The sequence below is a fragment of the Haliotis cracherodii genome, unplaced genomic scaffold (assembly GCF_022045235.1).
Source record: "Haliotis cracherodii isolate W230 unplaced genomic scaffold, xgHalCrac1.p SCAF_11, whole genome shotgun sequence".
Lineage (NCBI taxonomy): Eukaryota > Metazoa > Mollusca > Gastropoda > Lepetellida > Haliotidae > Haliotis > Haliotis cracherodii.
Genome location: NW_027266266.1, coordinates 43,979,011 through 43,997,968, shown reverse-complemented (window position 1 = coordinate 43,997,968; position 18,958 = coordinate 43,979,011). Strand labels below are relative to the sequence as shown.

The 18,958-nt window shown below is 40.4% G+C and overlaps 1 protein-coding gene across 1 annotated transcript in view; it reads left to right on the top strand.

Annotated features, from left to right (window-relative positions):
• Window positions 1-18,958, top strand: part of LOC139456533 (huntingtin-interacting protein 1-like) — a 72,937-nt gene that overhangs the window by 24,349 nt on the left and 29,630 nt on the right. Inside the window, exons 4-13 of the mRNA XM_071238302.1 lie at window positions 4,011-4,067; window positions 8,937-9,017; window positions 10,128-10,204; window positions 10,560-10,621; window positions 10,808-10,948; window positions 11,709-11,766; window positions 12,403-12,478; window positions 13,486-13,632; window positions 16,850-16,929; window positions 18,252-18,324. Of these exons, the coding sequence (XP_071094403.1) occupies window positions 4,011-4,067; window positions 8,937-9,017; window positions 10,128-10,204; window positions 10,560-10,621; window positions 10,808-10,948; window positions 11,709-11,766; window positions 12,403-12,478; window positions 13,486-13,632; window positions 16,850-16,929; window positions 18,252-18,324 (852 nt within the window). The remainder of the gene's footprint in view (window positions 1-4,010; window positions 4,068-8,936; window positions 9,018-10,127; window positions 10,205-10,559; window positions 10,622-10,807; window positions 10,949-11,708; window positions 11,767-12,402; window positions 12,479-13,485; window positions 13,633-16,849; window positions 16,930-18,251; window positions 18,325-18,958) is intronic.

The window sequence follows — 18,958 nt, the reverse complement described above, 5'->3', positions numbered from 1 at the left end:
GGCTCCCAGCAACCTATGCTTGCTGAAAGAGGAGACTTAATGCATCAGGTTGTCATGTTTGGTGACTTTGTTAACCTTAAGCCTGCTGAATTGTTTTCACACTTCTTAGCCCTGTTGCGTCCCTTGCCAGAAACCTATGAATGTGGGTTCGAATCCCGGTTCGCCCCAATTATGTTTCTAGGTTTGTCAGCACCATACCCATGCTCGTGGGTTTCACCGAAGTGGTAAACGTCTGAGACCTGCATCACTTCGGGCTTTCCTCCCACATTAAGCTGACACGCCGCGATATAACTGGTAAGAATAGGTCCCTCAGAACTCTATTGATTGTCGTAAGAGGAGACTAAATTGGATCAGGTGGTCAAGTTTGTTTGCTCTTAATATCAACCACTAGTTTGTCTGGCCAAGACTCAAGTATTTGCAGGGTGCCATGATGTATCTGGAATAATCGTTGTTGTGTAAAACAACAGGCAATTACAATGTGTGTCCCAGCTGATGGTGTGTCACGGTACCTTGACAACATGGATGGTTGCTCATGCTATCAACCACTGGATTGTGACAATTTGCAGGCCACCTTGAACATTGTTGACATCATCATTAGCATCTTTGACTGTATGAAAACAATGTTAATCTGATCCTGATTCATCTTTTGACACAGCCCCATGAGTAAGTAACGGCTTGTGACACAGCTGATATAGGATTATGGAAGTAAACAAAGTGCAGGTGTTACGCCTTAGTACTGGCAGGGTATATGGGCTATAATGACCTGGATGGTGAGATCATTGGCTGGGAGGTTCACTCGGGATGCAGTAGGCCAGATACGTTTCCCCACTGGGATATGAGTGGAGCCAGCTCTTGAGTCTCTCACTGTGATATGCTGCAAAATTGATAATACAGCCTGATGCTCTATTCACTCTCACAACTCCAAAGGTTTACATATAATCAATACATTGCAGGAGCAAAGTGTCCTAGATTTATTAATATATGTAGTGTGTCATACTGATTGTATGTAACAAGTGTTAGAAGTTGTTGTATTTTCTGAGTGTGAGCATGGGAAATTCATGAATTCTGATCAGAGTTTTTTAAATATCTCGTTGGTATCGATAATTGATAAAATAGGTGGAGAGAAGATGCAGTTCTTCTGAGGAGAGCACTGTGTGGACGTGTTCACAATATCAACTGTGACATCATCTGTGACATTATTGACATCATCTTCTTTGACATCACAGTGTCAACACTGCTTGCTTCCCTTTGCTGTGTCAGGATCTGCTTGTAGTTGGTTCCAAGTTTCATCCCACTTACGATCTAAGATGCAGTTCTTCTGAGGAGAGCACTGTGTGGACGTGTTCACAATATCAACTGTGACATCATCTGTGACATTATTGACATCATCTTCTTTGACATCACAGTGTCAACACTGCTTGCTTCCCTTTGCTGTGTCAGGATCTGCTTGTAGTTGGTTCCAAGTTTCATCCCACTTACGATCTTAGGGCCGTCATCCCCCGTTCCCGTTGGATTCACCAAACTGGTAAATGTCCACTTCTTTGGGCCTAGGTGTTCCAACTCAATGTGCAGAGTTGCTTCCCTTTGCTGTGTCAGGATCACCTTATCCTTGGCTCTTTTGTCATCACTAGTATCAGTTGGTTTCATCAAATGGCAATATCTGTGACTTGCTTTTCATTTTGGCGTAAATCCTCTTAAATCTAAGTAAATGTACTGTTATTTAGGTGAAAAAAAACATTCAAAAATTGTTTTACACCCCAACTCTCTCACTCACTCATGATGCACATCCATGTATGAAGCCTGCCCAAACTGTGCCCTCTCCTCCCCGTACCCAACAGGGATGAAGAGTTTTATCTGTTCATTGAAAAGTGAAGGATGTTGAAGGTCAGATTGAGACAACAAACCTTGGCTCCACGTGTCTGTTGGTGGAGTGTTCTCTACCAGGAAATAGTCGAGCAGGAATAGATGTGATGTACCACGCACTTCCTAACATGGCCAACTTGAACCACTCAGCTGCCACTGTACAGTGACATGTGCAGGCCTGGACTGAGCTGTAGAGGATGATGGTGGTCAATACTTAAAGGGCCACGGTCACTTGGAGGGAAATTTGGAAATTTGATTTGAAGGTTTGATGATTCAAATAAAAGGGCACTGGAACAATACTTGTGGTATTGTATTTACAAAGAAGAATAATGATGTGTCAGTGTTTCTTTGCACTCCTATGGTGGCTGTAGGATCCTGTGTGATATCACACCATTGGGTTGCAGAGGCAGAAAAGGTCCCATCTACCATAAGGCTCCCAGGCTGCGTTAGAAATCTGTTTTTCTTGAATCTAGTCCGAAGGACTTGTGTAAACCTAATTGCACTTGTCCTAATTGCACTTTGTAGCTATCCCTACTTGAACACAACACAATGTTTTACAGAATAGGTTTCCAGTGGCCCCAAGCCTGTCCAGAATAGGTTCCCAGTATCCACAAGCCTTTCCCAGTACCCCAAGTCTGACCCAGTACCCCCAAGCCTGACCCAGTACCCCCAAGCCTGACCCAGTACCCCCAAGCCTGTCCCAGTACCCCCAAGTCTGTCCCAGTACCCCCAAGTCTGACCCAGTACCCCCAAGTCTGACCCAGTACCCCCAAGTCTGTCCCAGTACCCCCAAGTCTGTCGCAAGATTCAAATGATGATTGTGTGGATGCAATGTGCATGTGAATTGTTCATGCTATCAACCACTAATTTGCTGGCCCTGACTTGGTGATTATTAACAGATCTCCATGTGAGGGCTTGAATATTGCTGTATCCGGCATATTGCACCGCGTCTGATAGACATTGTAACAGTCATAATGGCACAGTTAAAATATATGCCAGAAGGGCATAGAAAACATGATGTTGACAATATTATCAATCCCACTGAATGGGCGAAGGGGCTAACTTTAAAGATATTTCAACTTATCATTATCTAGCCTTCTTGAAATGACAATAATGACAATAAGCTTGGTAGGTATCCAGTATAGTGATGAAGACATGGTGTTATAGAAAGAGAGTGTTCATTTAAATGTTTGCAGAAGTGGGCAAGCCATTGTTCCGTACTGGGTCAAGTATTGGGTTAAATATCATTCACACGGCAAAGTAGGGTCACATTCACGGAGGAGTTTTTTCATTTACTCCCATGTGTTTGTCATTGGTGGTTTTCAGAACTTGATGTTCACATGATACAGGCACGTTTATATATTTAACTACACTAGAGCACAAGTTGTCTGGTTGTAATAAAGATTTCTCGAGTTGGAGGTTCATGAAACGGCTCATTGATGAGAATGATGCTTATTCCAAACTTGTATCTTATTACAACTGGCTCAAAACCATTTGGTTGCTTGTATAAATGTAATAGGATACAATGAAACCTGTGAAGATCCGGGGTAGAATAGGTCTTCAGCAACCCATGCTTGCCGTAAAAGGTGACTATGCTTGTCATAAGAAGACGACTAACAAGATCGGGTGGTCATGCTCGCTGACTTTGTTGATGCATGTCATCGATCCCAATTGCATGGATCGATGCTCATCATATCAATCGCTGGATTGTCTGGTCCAGACTTGATTATTTACAGACCGCCGTCTTATAGCTGGAACATTGCTGAGTGTGGCGTTAAACAACAAACTAAGCAATGATGTTTTATATTATGATTATGCTTGTTGATGCTGAAATGTTTTGAGATGATGATAAGGAGTAAGTGATAAAGTGAATGTGGTGACTGTGGTTTCAAATGATGTTGATGATGATGATGAGTGAGTGGGTATGGTTTTGCGCCCCTTTCAGCAATATTCCAGCATTATCGCTGTGGGGGACACCAGAAATGGGCTTCACACATTGTGTGCATGTGGGAAATGGAGCCCGGAACTTCAGTGACGAGTGTGCGCTTTAACCACTAGGCTACCTCACCACCCCTGATGATGATGATGATGATGATGATGATGATGATACATGAAGATTATTCAGAGTGTTCATGTTATATTTGCAGGTCATTATTGATTCCATGAAGTACAGGAGTCACCTCACAGACCTGGGAAAGCTATGGGTAAGTATTGCCCAGGACTCTGTCAGTACATGATGCTTGTCATGGGGATTGGGTGGCCACAATGGCTGCCTAGTGCGGACAGTGCATGGTGACTTCATGGTCATGATCAACCAGTGGTATGCCTGCTCAAGCCCTGAACACACACTGCAGCACCCTGTGATAAAACTGTAATGCTTGTGTTCGTTCTTGAGCCTTGGAACATCTATCTCCATTACGGCTAAAGAATATCTATGTGTGGTAATTGGTCATGTTGTTTGCAATGTGAAAATAAACCTGTAATTGTTAACACCAACACAGTTAGAATGCATCAGTGCTCATTTCTCAGCATGTCAAGTCCCTAGGTTGTGTAGGGTCTAATTTGAGATTGGTATATTTTTGTCGACTAGAGTTCAGCACCCCACATTTTATTTATGATCACTTAACATGAAATCCTTTGGAAAGTTACTTTATGTTCTGTCTGGCTGTCTTTGATAATTTGTCCAGTGGGTATTTTCCTTACACTAGCCATCTATAATTCATCAATACACCCACGTCCTGTGGGACAAGGCACTACATTTATGCTGAGCACAGTGTTTCTAGCCTATTGAAGTAATACTTGTTCCTGTCATAACATTTCCCACAGGAATCAGTCTTTCTGGTACATTCTCAGCTTCCTAGCAGAAAAAAAGTATTTCCCCAACGACTTGTTCCAATGTAGAAAGAACCTGTATTGATTCTTGTGCTGTGATACTATCATTGGACAGACTAACTGCCTTGTAAAAGGATCTACATTTTCTCCTTGCTGTGTGAATGGAACTAGTTGTCAGGGAATATGTATTTTGGGGCCATTGAATCCAGTGTTAGCTCATTTATTGGACATTTTGATCACACCATCACTGCCAAACATTGTTGATGTGCAATTTGCTGTAAAGACTTGATGTGTTTATGGGACTGAATGAGTTGTATGATCATCATTTTCTGATGGAAAAAGTATACCTTTGGCATATGTCATTAGAAAAAGATAATGTCTTAACACAAAAGATAGACCTCTGAAGATCCGGGTTAGAATAGGTCTTCAGCAACCCATGCTGAATAAGCGGTGACTATCTTTGTCGTAAGAGGCAACTAACGGGATCGGGTGGTCAGACTTGCTGACTTGGTTCATGCATGTCATCGTATCCAAATTGCGTAGATCGATGCTCATGATGTCAATCGCTGGATTGTCTGGTCCAGACTTGATTATTTACAGACCGCTGTCATAAAGCTGAAAGTTTGGTTAGTGCTTTGTTAAACAACAAACAAACAAACAAACTAATTACACAAATGATGCCGTATGATAATAGCCCTTTTTGACACACGAGTTCCAGGGGGAAGACTTTAGAATTGGTTATGAAAACTATCAGAGGTACTCCAGCGGTAGAAATTTTAAGTCCACTAGTCCTTATAATGATAACATATAGCAAAGTCTTTTAAAATGGCAAATTTCTACTTGTCCTTATGACACCTTAACCATTGGGCAGTTTGGCAAGGACTACAGGAGTCCAAATTTACTACCCGGGTACCCACCCCACTATTACCCGACCCTATACGGGTCTGACCGTAGCCGTTTGACCGTTACCCTGGCATAATATATTTAGATACTCATAGAAAACGAACTAGCCATGCATACATTGAAGTTGACTGAAGTTTTATCTCTATTCAAACATATAAAGTCAGAAGGAATTGGTGTATAGTCAGAAGGAAATTCTAACACTAGTCACTTATAGTGTAACCGTTGAAGTTCTAGATTATTGTTGCCATTAAACAATATACCACGTGACTAACCACGGGTCTGGGTAGTACTGTGGGTATCCGGGTCCTACTCAGGAACCACCCGACCCGAGTACCCAAACTACCCGTCCCAGCCCTAAACTAGTGCCATATTCTAACGCTGTACTCACGTGTAAGAAAATTTGATTTTTTACATTACATTTATTCTACATAGCTAGTCTGTTTGAATTGATAGGATCTACATGTATAGCTTAAACAACACATCATCTTGTGTACAATTCCTGTGGTACAAGACAATGATAGGACTTAGAAACATGAAGAACAAATAAATGTTCATTCATTGTACCAGTAAGCACATCAAGGACCAGAAGGTAAGTTTCATGAAGCTATTGATCATTACTTCCACCCGTCCACTGAACTCTCTGACTGAAATAGGAATATGTATAAAAAGAAAACTAATTTGTGTGGCATTATGTGACATGTAGTTGCTACAATTTAGATGAGACACAAACCTGTGACTGGGGGTTCAAATCCAGTATTTGCACTGATGTTTCTAGGTTTGTCTGATCCACACTTGTGCTTATGGTTTCACCAAGGACTAAGACCTAACTCGAGCTTTTTTCCAAAGCTAACAAGCTGTGATATAACTGAAATACTTTAATTGAAGTAAGTTATGTTTGCACGATCTTCAGTATGTTAAGTAAGAATTCACCATTGTATATAAGGTAGGAGTGTTATAACATTGATGTGGAAGTCAGCAGTTGGACAGAGTGACGTTAAAGCAACTCCTTCACGTTGTTTGAAATGCTTACATTATAAGGAAATGACTCAGTGAGTGAAAACCCCATGTGTATACTCTGAGAAAACCCGCCAACTATATCGAGTGGAATAACACGAATAGCAGGGTGAAGACCTGGCCTGATACAGCCATGCTGGAGACGAGACAGCTGTGTGAACAGGTTGATATGTGTGTTCCTGTTCGACACATGTACTGTATTATTCAGAGTTTTGGGGTCACAGTTGACCCGGATATTCGCTGTTGACAGTTGCTTCCCTTAGCATGGCCAGGATCCGCTGTCATCTGCATCATCTGCAGCTTTTCACAACCCCGAAACTGCAATATGTAACATTGTTTCATTTTCTCCCCCAATTCATTGCTGACACCTTGGTAGTGTTGGGAACTATTACAAAATACTTGTAATTTTGATTTACTCTTTCAGGTTAAATAATCAAAATAAATGGAAAATGACACAAAAATCCAACATCAATACATCAATGTACATGCAAAATGAGTGAGTGGTTTGGAAATAAAAACTTTGAAAATAAGTTCGCTACATTTCTGTAGCAAAGAACCAGTCATTGCTTATGTAGAATAAGGCTAATGGCTGTACAGCTGGACATGATGGGTTAAATCAAGCAAGGCCACGGTTTATTTCAGACTAGAAGTTTGTGTGACATAAATTGAATTTGGAAGAATATGAGTGCAAGTTGTCCTGGATTGTCACCAGTCTCAGGGGCGCAGATGGCCCAGTCACCGAAGGTGCCACAATTTGCTGTACAATCAGAGTTGAATTCCTTTGGTATGCCAGAAACCTGTATGATCATGGGTTCAAATTCCAGATTCACACTAATTTTGTAAGCAGCATAGCTACGCCAACATCAAGGACCTGCATCACTTTCCTCCCACAACAAGCTGCCACGCAGTTAGGTCACTGAAATACTGCTCAAAACATGGTTAAGCCAAACTCACTACTCTTCTGGAGAATGGCTTATGTGCACGTGATGTTCAACAATAGCCACTCACTAGTCTCAGGATTAGTGGCCATGTCTGATCCTGCTTTGGCATACTCTTCTGCAGAATGGGTTATGCCCAAGTGATGTTCAACAATAGCCACTCACTAGTCTCAGGATATGAGGCCATGTCTGATCCTGCTTTGGGCATACTCTTCTGCAGAATTGCTTGAAAGCAAGTTGACCAGTGAAGATCGCGTGTAGAATAGGTCTTCAGCAACCCATGCTTGCCGTAAAAGGCGACTAGTGGGATCGGATGGTCAGGCTCACTGACTTGGTTGATGCATGTCATCGATGCCAATCGCGTGGATCGATGCTCATGATATCAATCACTGGATATTGCTGGAATATCTCTGAGTGTGGGGTTAAACAACACACAAACCAAATGTAAGCAAGTGGTGTTCAGCAGTTATCACAAGATATGTCAAGCACAGTAGATCAGGAAATACATCTTACATGATAGAGATGTCGATGGTTGGAGTTATCTACATCACGTATGTGAGGAATTTGGCCCCTCTGATTTGAGGTATTGGGTTCCATGCTAGTTAGTGGTAATGTGTGATACAGATCTCTATCTACATGATTCAGTGGTTTAGAGGGATGGAAGCTGTGAAATGGCTGTTTTCTCTTTTAGATTTTCTCATTAATATGTGAAAGAGTAGGTACTTGTGACACAGAACCATCAGGTTGGCAGCTCTAGTCTGCATAGTGAGAGCTTGAGTAGAAAGTGTAATTAACTAATTAGATGGCAGTAGACTTAATAGTTCAAGGTAACTCAGGGGTCACGTTGTTAGTTAGTCATGGGAGGGATCTCAATGGGTTGGTCTCTTTGGCTGTTTTTGGACAGCATACCGTGTGTGGAATATTTATTTCATCAGCACTAGCCACATATTTTACTAGCCAATTGCATATTTAAGTAGCCATTTTTTTTACCCTGCCACCAAATACAAGAAATTGGTTAGCAGCTGAGTGAGGGAAAAGTTATTTCAAGCTTCAACATGGTTAAGACCAGTCAATATCAAACATGTTTCTGTCAGAACTAGAGCTGAACAATGAGAGGTGGTATGTTTGTCTTTTTGTTGTTTTTTAAATTGGTCTTACTTCTCAAGAGAATATTTCCTATTTGAGGTAGGGTATGAGGTCTAAATATAGCTCACTAGGTAGAAAATTAAGCTAGCCAGTTTGGCTCATGACATCAATTCTTTTTCACTTGCTGGAAAGAAAAGCAAGTAGCTACAGGGTAGAGAGCAGGCAATTATTTCACATATTGAGCATATGAATTCAATTGAATCTATTCCAATGAACATGATGAATGTGTCTCCCTTCCAGGGTCATCTGAAGGAGGGATATGGCAAACTGATAGCATCGTACTGTAAGCTGCTGAAGCAGAAGCTAGCCTTCCACAGGAAGGTAAGAAACAGATCAGCTGCAACAAACTGACCTGCAGGTACAGGCTGCACCCAGTACCCTATTGTTCTGTAAGATGCTGAAGCAGAAGCTAGCCTTCCACAGGAAGGTAAGAAACAGATCAGCTGCCACAAACAGACCTGCAGGTACAGGCTGCACCCAGTACCCTATTGTTCTGTAAGATGCTGAAGCAGAAGCTAGCCTTCCACAGGAAGGTAAGAAACAGATCAGCTGCTACAAACTGACCTGCAGGTACAGGCTGCACCCAGTACCCTATTGTTCTGTAAGATGCTGAAGCAGAAGCTAGCCTTCCACAGGAAGGTAAGAAACAGATCAGCTGCCACAAACAGACCTGCAGGTACAGGCTGCACCCAGTACCCTATTGTTCTGTAAGATGCTGAAGCAGAAGCTAGCCTTCCACAGGAAGGTAAGAAACAGATCAGCTGCTACAAACTGACCTGCAGGTACAGGCTGCACCCAGTACCCTATTGTTCTGTAAGATGCTGAAGCAGAAGCTAGCCTTCCACAGGAAGGTAAGAAACAGATCAGCTGCCACAAACTGACCTGCAGGTACAGGCTGCACCCAGTACCCTATTGTTTTGTAAGATGCAACTCAAACTAGTATTACATGGTTAAAATGTGGGATGAGTGTGGTTTTGTAAGGTTTAAAGCAACCTATGTTTATCATGCAATGTGACTTTTATTAGGATCTTAACCATGAAGATCCGGGTTAGAATTGATTTTCTGCCACTCATGCTTGTAAGAGGCGACTGATGGGATCGGGTGGTGTCTTGTTTGGTGCGTGTCACTGTATCCAATTTGCATAGATCGATGCTCATGATGTCAATCACTGGAGTGTCTGGTCCAGACTATATTATTTATAGACTGCCTTCATCTAGCTGGGATATTACTGAGTGCGGCGATAAACATCATACAAACCAACAACAAAGTAAATGGAACTGGTGATCAGACTCGCTCGCACTCTCACTCACTCACTCACTCACTCACTCACTCACTCACTCACTCACTCACTCACTCGCTCGCTCGCTCGCTAGCATGTACATTGCGTTCTAAAGCAAAATGTTCAGCTGTCTTTGATTTGTTTTCTTTCAGTTTCCCCGAATTCCAGGAAACATGATGATGTCCGATGAAACTTTCAACAAAATTTGTGGATCCGATGTGAACAGCTAGTACGTATAATTATTCTGATATGATTCCATATTCATCAGGGTTCTTCATTTTCATTTATCAGTAAACTATATATCACAATTAAAAATGCACTTCAATTATTGAAGTCTGATGATAAATGAGTCCCCAGGTCATCTCCTTCAGCAAGTTGAGGGTTGTGGGAGTGGTATGTTTAATCAAATACATTGTTCACTTTCTGACATTTAACTGATATACAGTCATGGAATGTTCAGTGTTTTCTTTGAAAAATTCTCTGTAGCAGTGTCCACAATGTAAAATGTATTTAATAGACTGTTTGAAATACCTCAACATGAAATATTTGGCCTCAGGGACAGTAGCATCTTCTGAATGTTTCAGCTTTGAGTTCTCTATCGACATGCTGGATTACCTGGACGAGATTCTCAGCTTCCAGCAAGCAGGTAACAACTGGAAGGGGGACAAATACCAGGATAATAACGAGGACGATAAACAGTTATCACTGTTTAGATATTTCAAACCGAACTAAGGCAAATTTTTATTAATGAAGGCAAATAAGAATTTTAAAGCCTAATCCTTAGCTACTGCTTCTATTGTAAGTTTGTATGTTTTTTTCTTTCTTTACTTAGTGTTTGGTTCACTGGACATGTCCCGGGCCAACTCCATGACGACGTCGGGACAGTGCCGCCTCGCTCCCCTCATCCTGTGCATCCTTGACTCATGCCAGCTGTATGACTACCTGGTCAAGTCTCTCTTCCGACTTCATTCTAGTGAGTGACACCAGCATCCACACAAGTTTAAGGATGACTGAGGCTAATTATGGTTATCACTACGTAACTCATGCGTCTAACAGAGATTTTTCTCAAAAGAGTTTCTGGGCCCAAATAGGTGTCCATATGGGTTGGTCGTAAGAGAAGCCTATATGAGCATGGGGTGGTTACAGTGTGGGACGACCCGTGAAGATCCGGGGTAGAATAGGTCTTAAGCAACCCATGCTTGTCGTAAAAGGCTTCTAATGGGAAAAGGGTGGTCAGTCTCGCTAACATGGTTGATGCATGTCATCCTATTCCAATTACTTGGATCGATGCTCATTATGTCAATCACTGGATTGTCTGGTCCAGAATCGATTATTTACAGACTGCCATCATATAGTTATAATATTGCTGTGGGCAGCATTAAACAAACAAATAAACAAACAAACAAAGCATGACCTGGCCTGCAAAAGGAAAATCAGTTGTCAGGTCTTGACCTGTTTTAGGGGTTATTGTAGGTCACGAAGACCCAGTTGTCTGAGGTGCTACAATTCCCAGTCTATACATGCAACCCTTAGGCATGCCAGTAGCTTAGGTTTGTTGGTTGGATTTCCTGATTGACCTAATTGTGGTTATTGGTTTGTTCACCTTACCTTTGTTTGTGGGTTTCACCATGGTGGAAATGGTGGGAGACATGTATTGGGCTTACCTCCCACATTCAGTCAATAATATTGCTGAAATACTGTTATACAACTGACTCACACCCCTCCTGTTGCAGGTCTGACACCCGACACACTCTCAGGTCACCGGGAGAGATTCCTCAAGGGTTACAAGAGGTAGGTTACAAATGGCCCCTGTGGGGATTGCAGGTTAGAATTGCTACCCAGAAACCTATGCCAATTGTAAGAGGCAACCAAATGGTCTGGGCCCACTTGCACAAAGCGATCTTGGCGCTACGACTATTGGAGGCCTATGTTAAAGAACTGGAGATACGATCATCTTTGTTATGTCAGTGTTATTTGCCATAGCCCCTGTGGGGATTCCAGGTTAGAATTGCTACCCAGAAACCTTTGCTGATTGTAAGAGGCTCAATGGATCAGGTGGTCAGGCTTTGTGACTTGGTTGCTTGACTCTGATTGAGATTGACCAGTTGGTTACTATGTAGGAAATAAATAATTTGATTGGTCACTTTGGGTTGGTCATTTTAGTCATTAATTATTTGTGCAGAATTAGTTACCTCTGTCGATGTTATATGATAAAGCATTCAGAACTGTTGAAATAGTTCATAATATCTGTCTGTATGGTATGTCCTACTGCAGTTTCAGTTTCATATTAAATAGTATACGAAAAACTACTAGCACTGTTACTGTCATAACAATTTTTGTGGATATACATTTGTGGTTCAAATCTAATCTTAGATGTACTAATAAATAATAATGTAGGATTCTCACTGTGAATAATTGGTGTTTCAGGCTAAAACAGTTCTACCACAGCAGTGCCACACTTCAGTATTTCAAGAATCTAGTCCAGGTCCCCGCATTGCCGGAGGTGAGACATTGGGTGTCATGGGGGAATATGGGTTTGAGATGCTGGGCATGTATGGAGCAACTACCAGGGAATCTTGGATGAATCTCTAGGAAATGTTCTTCAAAAATCTCTTGACCTATCTAATGTCAGACATTTGTCTTGGTATCCTGACATCTCTGTCTACTGGTGTATTCTGATGTATATCATCCAAACTGGCTTCCACAGTAGATATCTCTTGGGTGAGATCAAGTGATCATCTCCTTGGAAATATCGCTTTAGTGAAATTGCATCACAATGCTTTGCTGACCATTGTAACATCATCAGGTACCATGACATCACAGTCAAATGACATCACTTATCTCTCTGCCACTGAAGCTGCTTAGCTATACTATTTACACTCAAGGCCCTTGATATTACTGTTTACAAACAAACATTTGGAATGATAATTTTGGATGATAAATAGAATTTCACCTTCATGTCTTCCAAACTCTGTAAACTTTGGATATTTGTAACTTTCAACTCGTCTTGATATATTTGATTTCAGAAGACACTTGGATGACATTGTCTATATATTTCCAACTTGTATATAATGAGCACGCCACCCTTAGGAGTTCAGTTTTTTGGTCGAAAAACAGATTGTGTACTGACTTGTGCACAGTGCTCAGTCAAAACCTTCCTGGTTGAGCTTCAGGTGGATTTCTGGCCAAAGCAAACACACGTCAGTGTTGCTGAAAGCTTTCTGATAAAAGATTTTTTGACAGGCAATTTCCTGTTTCACTAGGTTTTCATGAAAGCAGTAACAAATGTTAATGTGAAGGATTTACTCATACAAATAGCATGGAAATAGAAACGACCTTGACCTTTGACCTTTATGCACATGCACAATGAGTGATTCAGAAAACCATACCTGATTTTATTACTCTATTAATTTGATACGCGATGATCAGAAGAATAAATTCACTCACTGATAATATTTTGTTGACCCTGATGCTTTCTCTCTGAAAATAATTCCTTGCATGCATTTTCAGGAACCACCCAACTTCTTGATAGCCTCTGACATCAGTAAGCATGTGAAGCCTGTAGCAGTGGTGCCATCAGAACCAGAGCCGGAACCGGAACCAGAGCTCGACACCCCCGAGGTGGAATCAGTGGGCAACCTCATAGACACAACGGAGGTAACAGCTTTGCTGCTTCATGCAAGAAAAGTTTATAAAAAGTGACCATAAGGCTTAAAAAAAATAAAAGAATTGGTTCTCAGGCAATGGCTTTTGAAAATATGGCGTACAATCAACCTGATGAATAAATACTGGAGTACAGTATTTGACTACCGTTGTACTTGGAATATTTAAGGATTTTTTTAATTATATTTTTAAAAATGGAAATAAAAATGAAACATATGGCGGTGCCTGAAAACCAAGATATATTTTTTAAAAACCTAAAAGCTTCTGATTTGAATTGCCTCACTGGAAAACATTTCATTTTTAATAAACTAACAAATCTATTGATTATTGCCTAATGAGACGTGTAGCAGTGCCTGTGTGATGGAATATCCTTACATGTTAATCAATGTTTGCCCCGTGTGGACCCGGGGTAGAATGTGTCCCCGGCACCTCATTTCTGGTTGTAAAAGGCTAATATTTGGGGAGCTGGGGGATCCGCGTCATTGATCCTAGCATTCTTTGCTGCTTCAGGAGGTGACTTAATGGAATAGGGTGGTCAGGCTCTGTGATTGTGCGTCATCGTACCCTAAAGACACGGATCGATGCTCACGATATGAATTACTGGAGTGTCTTGTGCAGCCTTGATTATTTACAGGCCACCATCATGTAGCTGGAATATTGCTGAGTGCGGCGTTCAACAGGAAACATACCATATGCAGTCAAACACTGTTGTGTCAAAGTTGATTGGACTATTTTGAGTTATCCAAGGTTCGACACAACCGATAATGATAATTATAAGGAATACATAGAGACGAAGTGTTTACTTCGAGACAACCACAAGTTCCACATATCAACGTTCCACACAACAGTGTTTCACAGTAATTTATATCATTCTGTGTTGATAACTATAGAAGAGTTACCATGTTAGGATTTTAGGATGCTTGATTTGATCTGTATGTGATTGTAGTTTTAGTAGTTGTGTCTAGACAGAAGATAAGAAGTAGGTCTTTATTTACCAAGTAGCTGTAGTTGGAATGTGCTGACAAGTCTGCATGTCATACCTGCTACTGACATCTATGCATAAAGGAAGAGCTGTTCTCTTTTTAACAAGACTAACAGAAATATTAATTTAACAGTTACACTAATAATTGATTGACACATTTTGCCATGTTTAACTCTAACTGTTTGTGATTTTATTAACATGTTCATGAAAAGTATCTGTAGAAATCTCAGTTCAAATAACAGTCACTACTGATTTTCACAAGCACAATGCTTGTGGTTGCTAGACTCTATAGTATCCATCCTCATTTCTCCATTCTATTGATAGATATCGTGGACCCATTGCCACCACAGCTTCTTGTCAGTGATGCCATCGTCTCTCCTATTACACAGGGGCGATCGGGTAGCCTAGTGGTTAAAGTGTTTGCTCATCACGCTGAAGACCCGGGTTCGATTCCCGACATGGGTACAATGTGTGAAGCCCATTTCTGGTGTCCCCCGTCGTGATATTGCTGGCATTTTGCTAAAAGCGATGTAAAACCACACTCACTCACTCACACCTCTAATACAGAATTTCTCTTGCTCATGATCTTGAAATCAACAACCAATCAACATGCCTCTTCAAAATATATGTCAACAATAATAACTTCACCAACTGCTTGTTTTCTTATTAATATTCAACAGATTATAGACAACAATATGAAGTCTCAGTGTTAAGCACAATAATGCAAAACAAGCCCTGTCCTTCTCTTATCAACCATTTGGGAAACAGTAGTCTGTTAATGAAGCATGGCCCTTTTTCTTTGGTTTGTGGAAACACACATGCAACAACAGTTGCTTGTTGAGCCAATCAAATGGGATGAAGTCACTTGCAATTTTATGTTGGCATAGATCTACATTCAAAATTGCAGAGGCATACGAGTGAGCCTTTGATGTATTTTGCCAAATCAGTAGACTGTTATAAATGATGTCTTGATGGATTTCCTTTCTGATGTGTATGAAGACGCGAGGACTAAGTATGCAACAAGGCATTCCCAGTTGTATTCGAGACTCTATGATTGAGTTGGGGGGCATGAGTTGCCCAGTCGTCTAAGGTGCTGCAATTCGGTGTGCAGAGTTGCATCCCTTGGGCACGCCAGAAACCTATGATTGTGGCTTTAAATCCCAATTCGCCCCAATTATGTATCTAGGCTCGTGGGTTTTACCAAAGTGGTAAATGTCTGCGACCAGCATCATTGCGGGGTTTCCTCCCACATTAAACTGACACGCTGTGATCTTACTGGAATACTGTTCAAAGCAGTGTTAAAACAAACTTACTCGGTATGATTCAGTTGAGTACAGGTGATATCACAACTTGTTTTACTTCTGAAATTTCATGGGTTGGCTATATTTAGCATCATTTCATTAGAACCAGACTCAAAATGAAGCTGAATGGTGAGTGGGTCCGGTGTATCTATCATATTAGAATTGAGATATAATTCCCTAGACAATCGAGGATGTATGGCATATCGCCTTACTACCAGCTGAAATCCTGAGCTGAACATTGATCTGTGCATGCCTTGACAGGAATTATTCGGCCTAGTTGTAGAAACCTTCATCACTAACAATGGCACATATACGCAGGGGGATAGGACGAAACAGCAAACACATTCAGGACATCAGGAACTAGCCACAACTTTTGAAAGGTTTCAGTGGTTTCCGACTCGTGGCCCTGACCAACCCCAGATACAGTGGTAGAAATGAAAGGACATATGCCTCAAACGTTTTGATCTAAGGGCCCTTTAATCTTTTTCTCTAGTTTACAATAGGATTATTACAAGGATGCCTTGACCTCCAACCAATATTTTGATCACTGTGATTGAAATTGTGATTATTATTTTTTTATCCTGAATATACAACGTATAAAGTAGCCTTTCTTAGCAAGGATTTGGGATAATTTGATTCATGGTTTTGACTTCATAAGATCAGAAAATGTTAAATCGAAAGAGTAGTAGTAGGTGTTTCCCTTGATCCCTCACATTTAAACTGTTTTATAGGATTGTTTGTTACAGTTAAACGCCTGAAAGTTACATAAGAAGAATAGTTTTTGAATTTGCTGTTTGACATCTTTCTCACCTGGAAATTGCCCTTATCACCTTGACCTCTGACCTTGACCTCCCTTTCCTGCATCTGCTCTAACCGTCTGCTTGAGCCTCTGCTGACAGTGTGGCATGTTCTTGTTTTCCTGCCTCAGAATGACAGATTTGACAAAACTTTTGGACAGGAGATGGGTGCATTCAATTTCAACGGACGACCACCTGAACCAGATGAACGGTGAGTTACATGATATGATGTATTACAGTGTGTGACATTTTTTTAGTTTCCATATTTGATGTAATAAGCGCCCTGCTGTAATTAGCGCCCACAGCGATATTTCCTAATATGTTGGCTAGTGAACAATCCCAATTAGTCACCCCTTCCGATTGATCAATGTACACAAGACTTATTTATTCTTGTATAATACGCACTTGTGTGTTATATGCACCCTTAAGTATGGGCAATTAAATTCGGGAAATATATATATGTCGTATATAAACACTTCAAGCTGTCAGCATAAACCACGAAATTTACAATCTTTAACTAAAATAGTATTCTAATAAGAGCCCCTTATTTCTAATTTTGAGAGCGCCCTGGGCACTTATTACGGCAAATATGGTACTTGTAAACTTTTATATTTTGCATTTTCAGCAGGTGTTAGTCTTAGTATATGAACTAGTAAAAGCTGATTTTACTGGACCATAAGAATTCTTTTCTAGTCGGAGACTGTATACAGTGTTCCCTCGCTATTGCGCTCTTCAATATAACTCTGTTATTGCGTGCGGTAAAGCATGGCTCCCAAAAATTATTTGAGTTATTTGCCTTGCTCTGTGCTTTTCCATTAGTGCTTTCTGTGTGAAATGGGGACAAGTTTTCTCAGAAACTACTGAAGTTACTTGAATGGAAGTTTGCATGCATTCAGAGATACTTGTCAAGACTGTGTTCGGAAAAATCCTGTAAATCTTTTTTTTTGCAGGGTTATGGCCCTTGATCCATGATATTTTACTTAGTTCATAGTGTATGCAATGGGGACAAGTTTTCTCCACTGAAGTTACCTTATCTAAGAGATACTTGTCAAGACTAATGTCAGTCAAGGGACTAATAGTTTTCTTTATTTGAACTAAAACCTCAAATATCGATATGTGGCAAAAAATGTTTTAAACAAATAGAGATTTTAGAGGTTTTTGGCTAGCATATCTCAAATTGTTTGACATAAACATGTCTTTCGCGAGAGATGATATTAAAGAAGTAGTAATATGAGCAAACTGTGAAAATTAAGTCGAAGGATCAGTTTGAAATATCCATTTGATATAATATTGTTGACTTGTTTGATAGGCATTACTTAGAAGTTGACGGGTGACAAGGTAGATACAATTTTATGGATAACAACTTCTTTAATAATGTAAAAGCGACGTTTCGGTATAGATCCTGATACCAATCGCCCTGCTTGAGAACGGTATCAGGATCTATACTGAAACGTCGCATTTTACAGTATTAAAGAAGTTGTTATCCATAAAATTGTGTCTACCTTATATTATTGTTGAATGTTTGTCCTGCAGTGACCTGCTGATAGAACGACTGCACAGAGAGATTGAGTTCCTGAAACAAGAGCTGCATCGACTCAAGACAGAGGTATAGTTCCCACAGCCTCTGGCTGTCACTTGATTGATGGAAATATCAATGTGTGATCAATAATGTCTCATGTTCAAGAGGCAGATCAGGATTTTCTGTAATCAAGAATAAACATGTGTGTCTTGCTTATCTGTGAATTTCTATCTGTAGCTGTCTCAGCAAGACAGACATTATCTCAATCTGTGCTATATCAACAGTAAACCACGCTTTGTTCTTCATTGTTCTTTGCGATTTATCACGTAGCAATCTAATATAACACATATATCGCGCTATCGATGTATTGATATATTCATCATGTTGATGAATAGATACAAATTTATGAATATTGATACTAAATTATTAATTCACTGCCAGAGACATGTTTCCATTTATTAAGAATACCATTGTTAAGATGGACAAGAGAATGCAGAAATTAAATGTTAAACATCTAATGGATCACCCCGGTGCACATTTAGCATTAAACTGATTAATTGCAGGTCTTCATAGTTAATTTTTATCAATATACATTAGAATAATTAATTGTATTATTAATACAATATATTGATGTATCAAGATACTTTTGAGACAAAATATCAGTACTAATACTCTGTAAGGCTAGTATTCCTGTTGTTGACAAACAATAACATCCCAACCA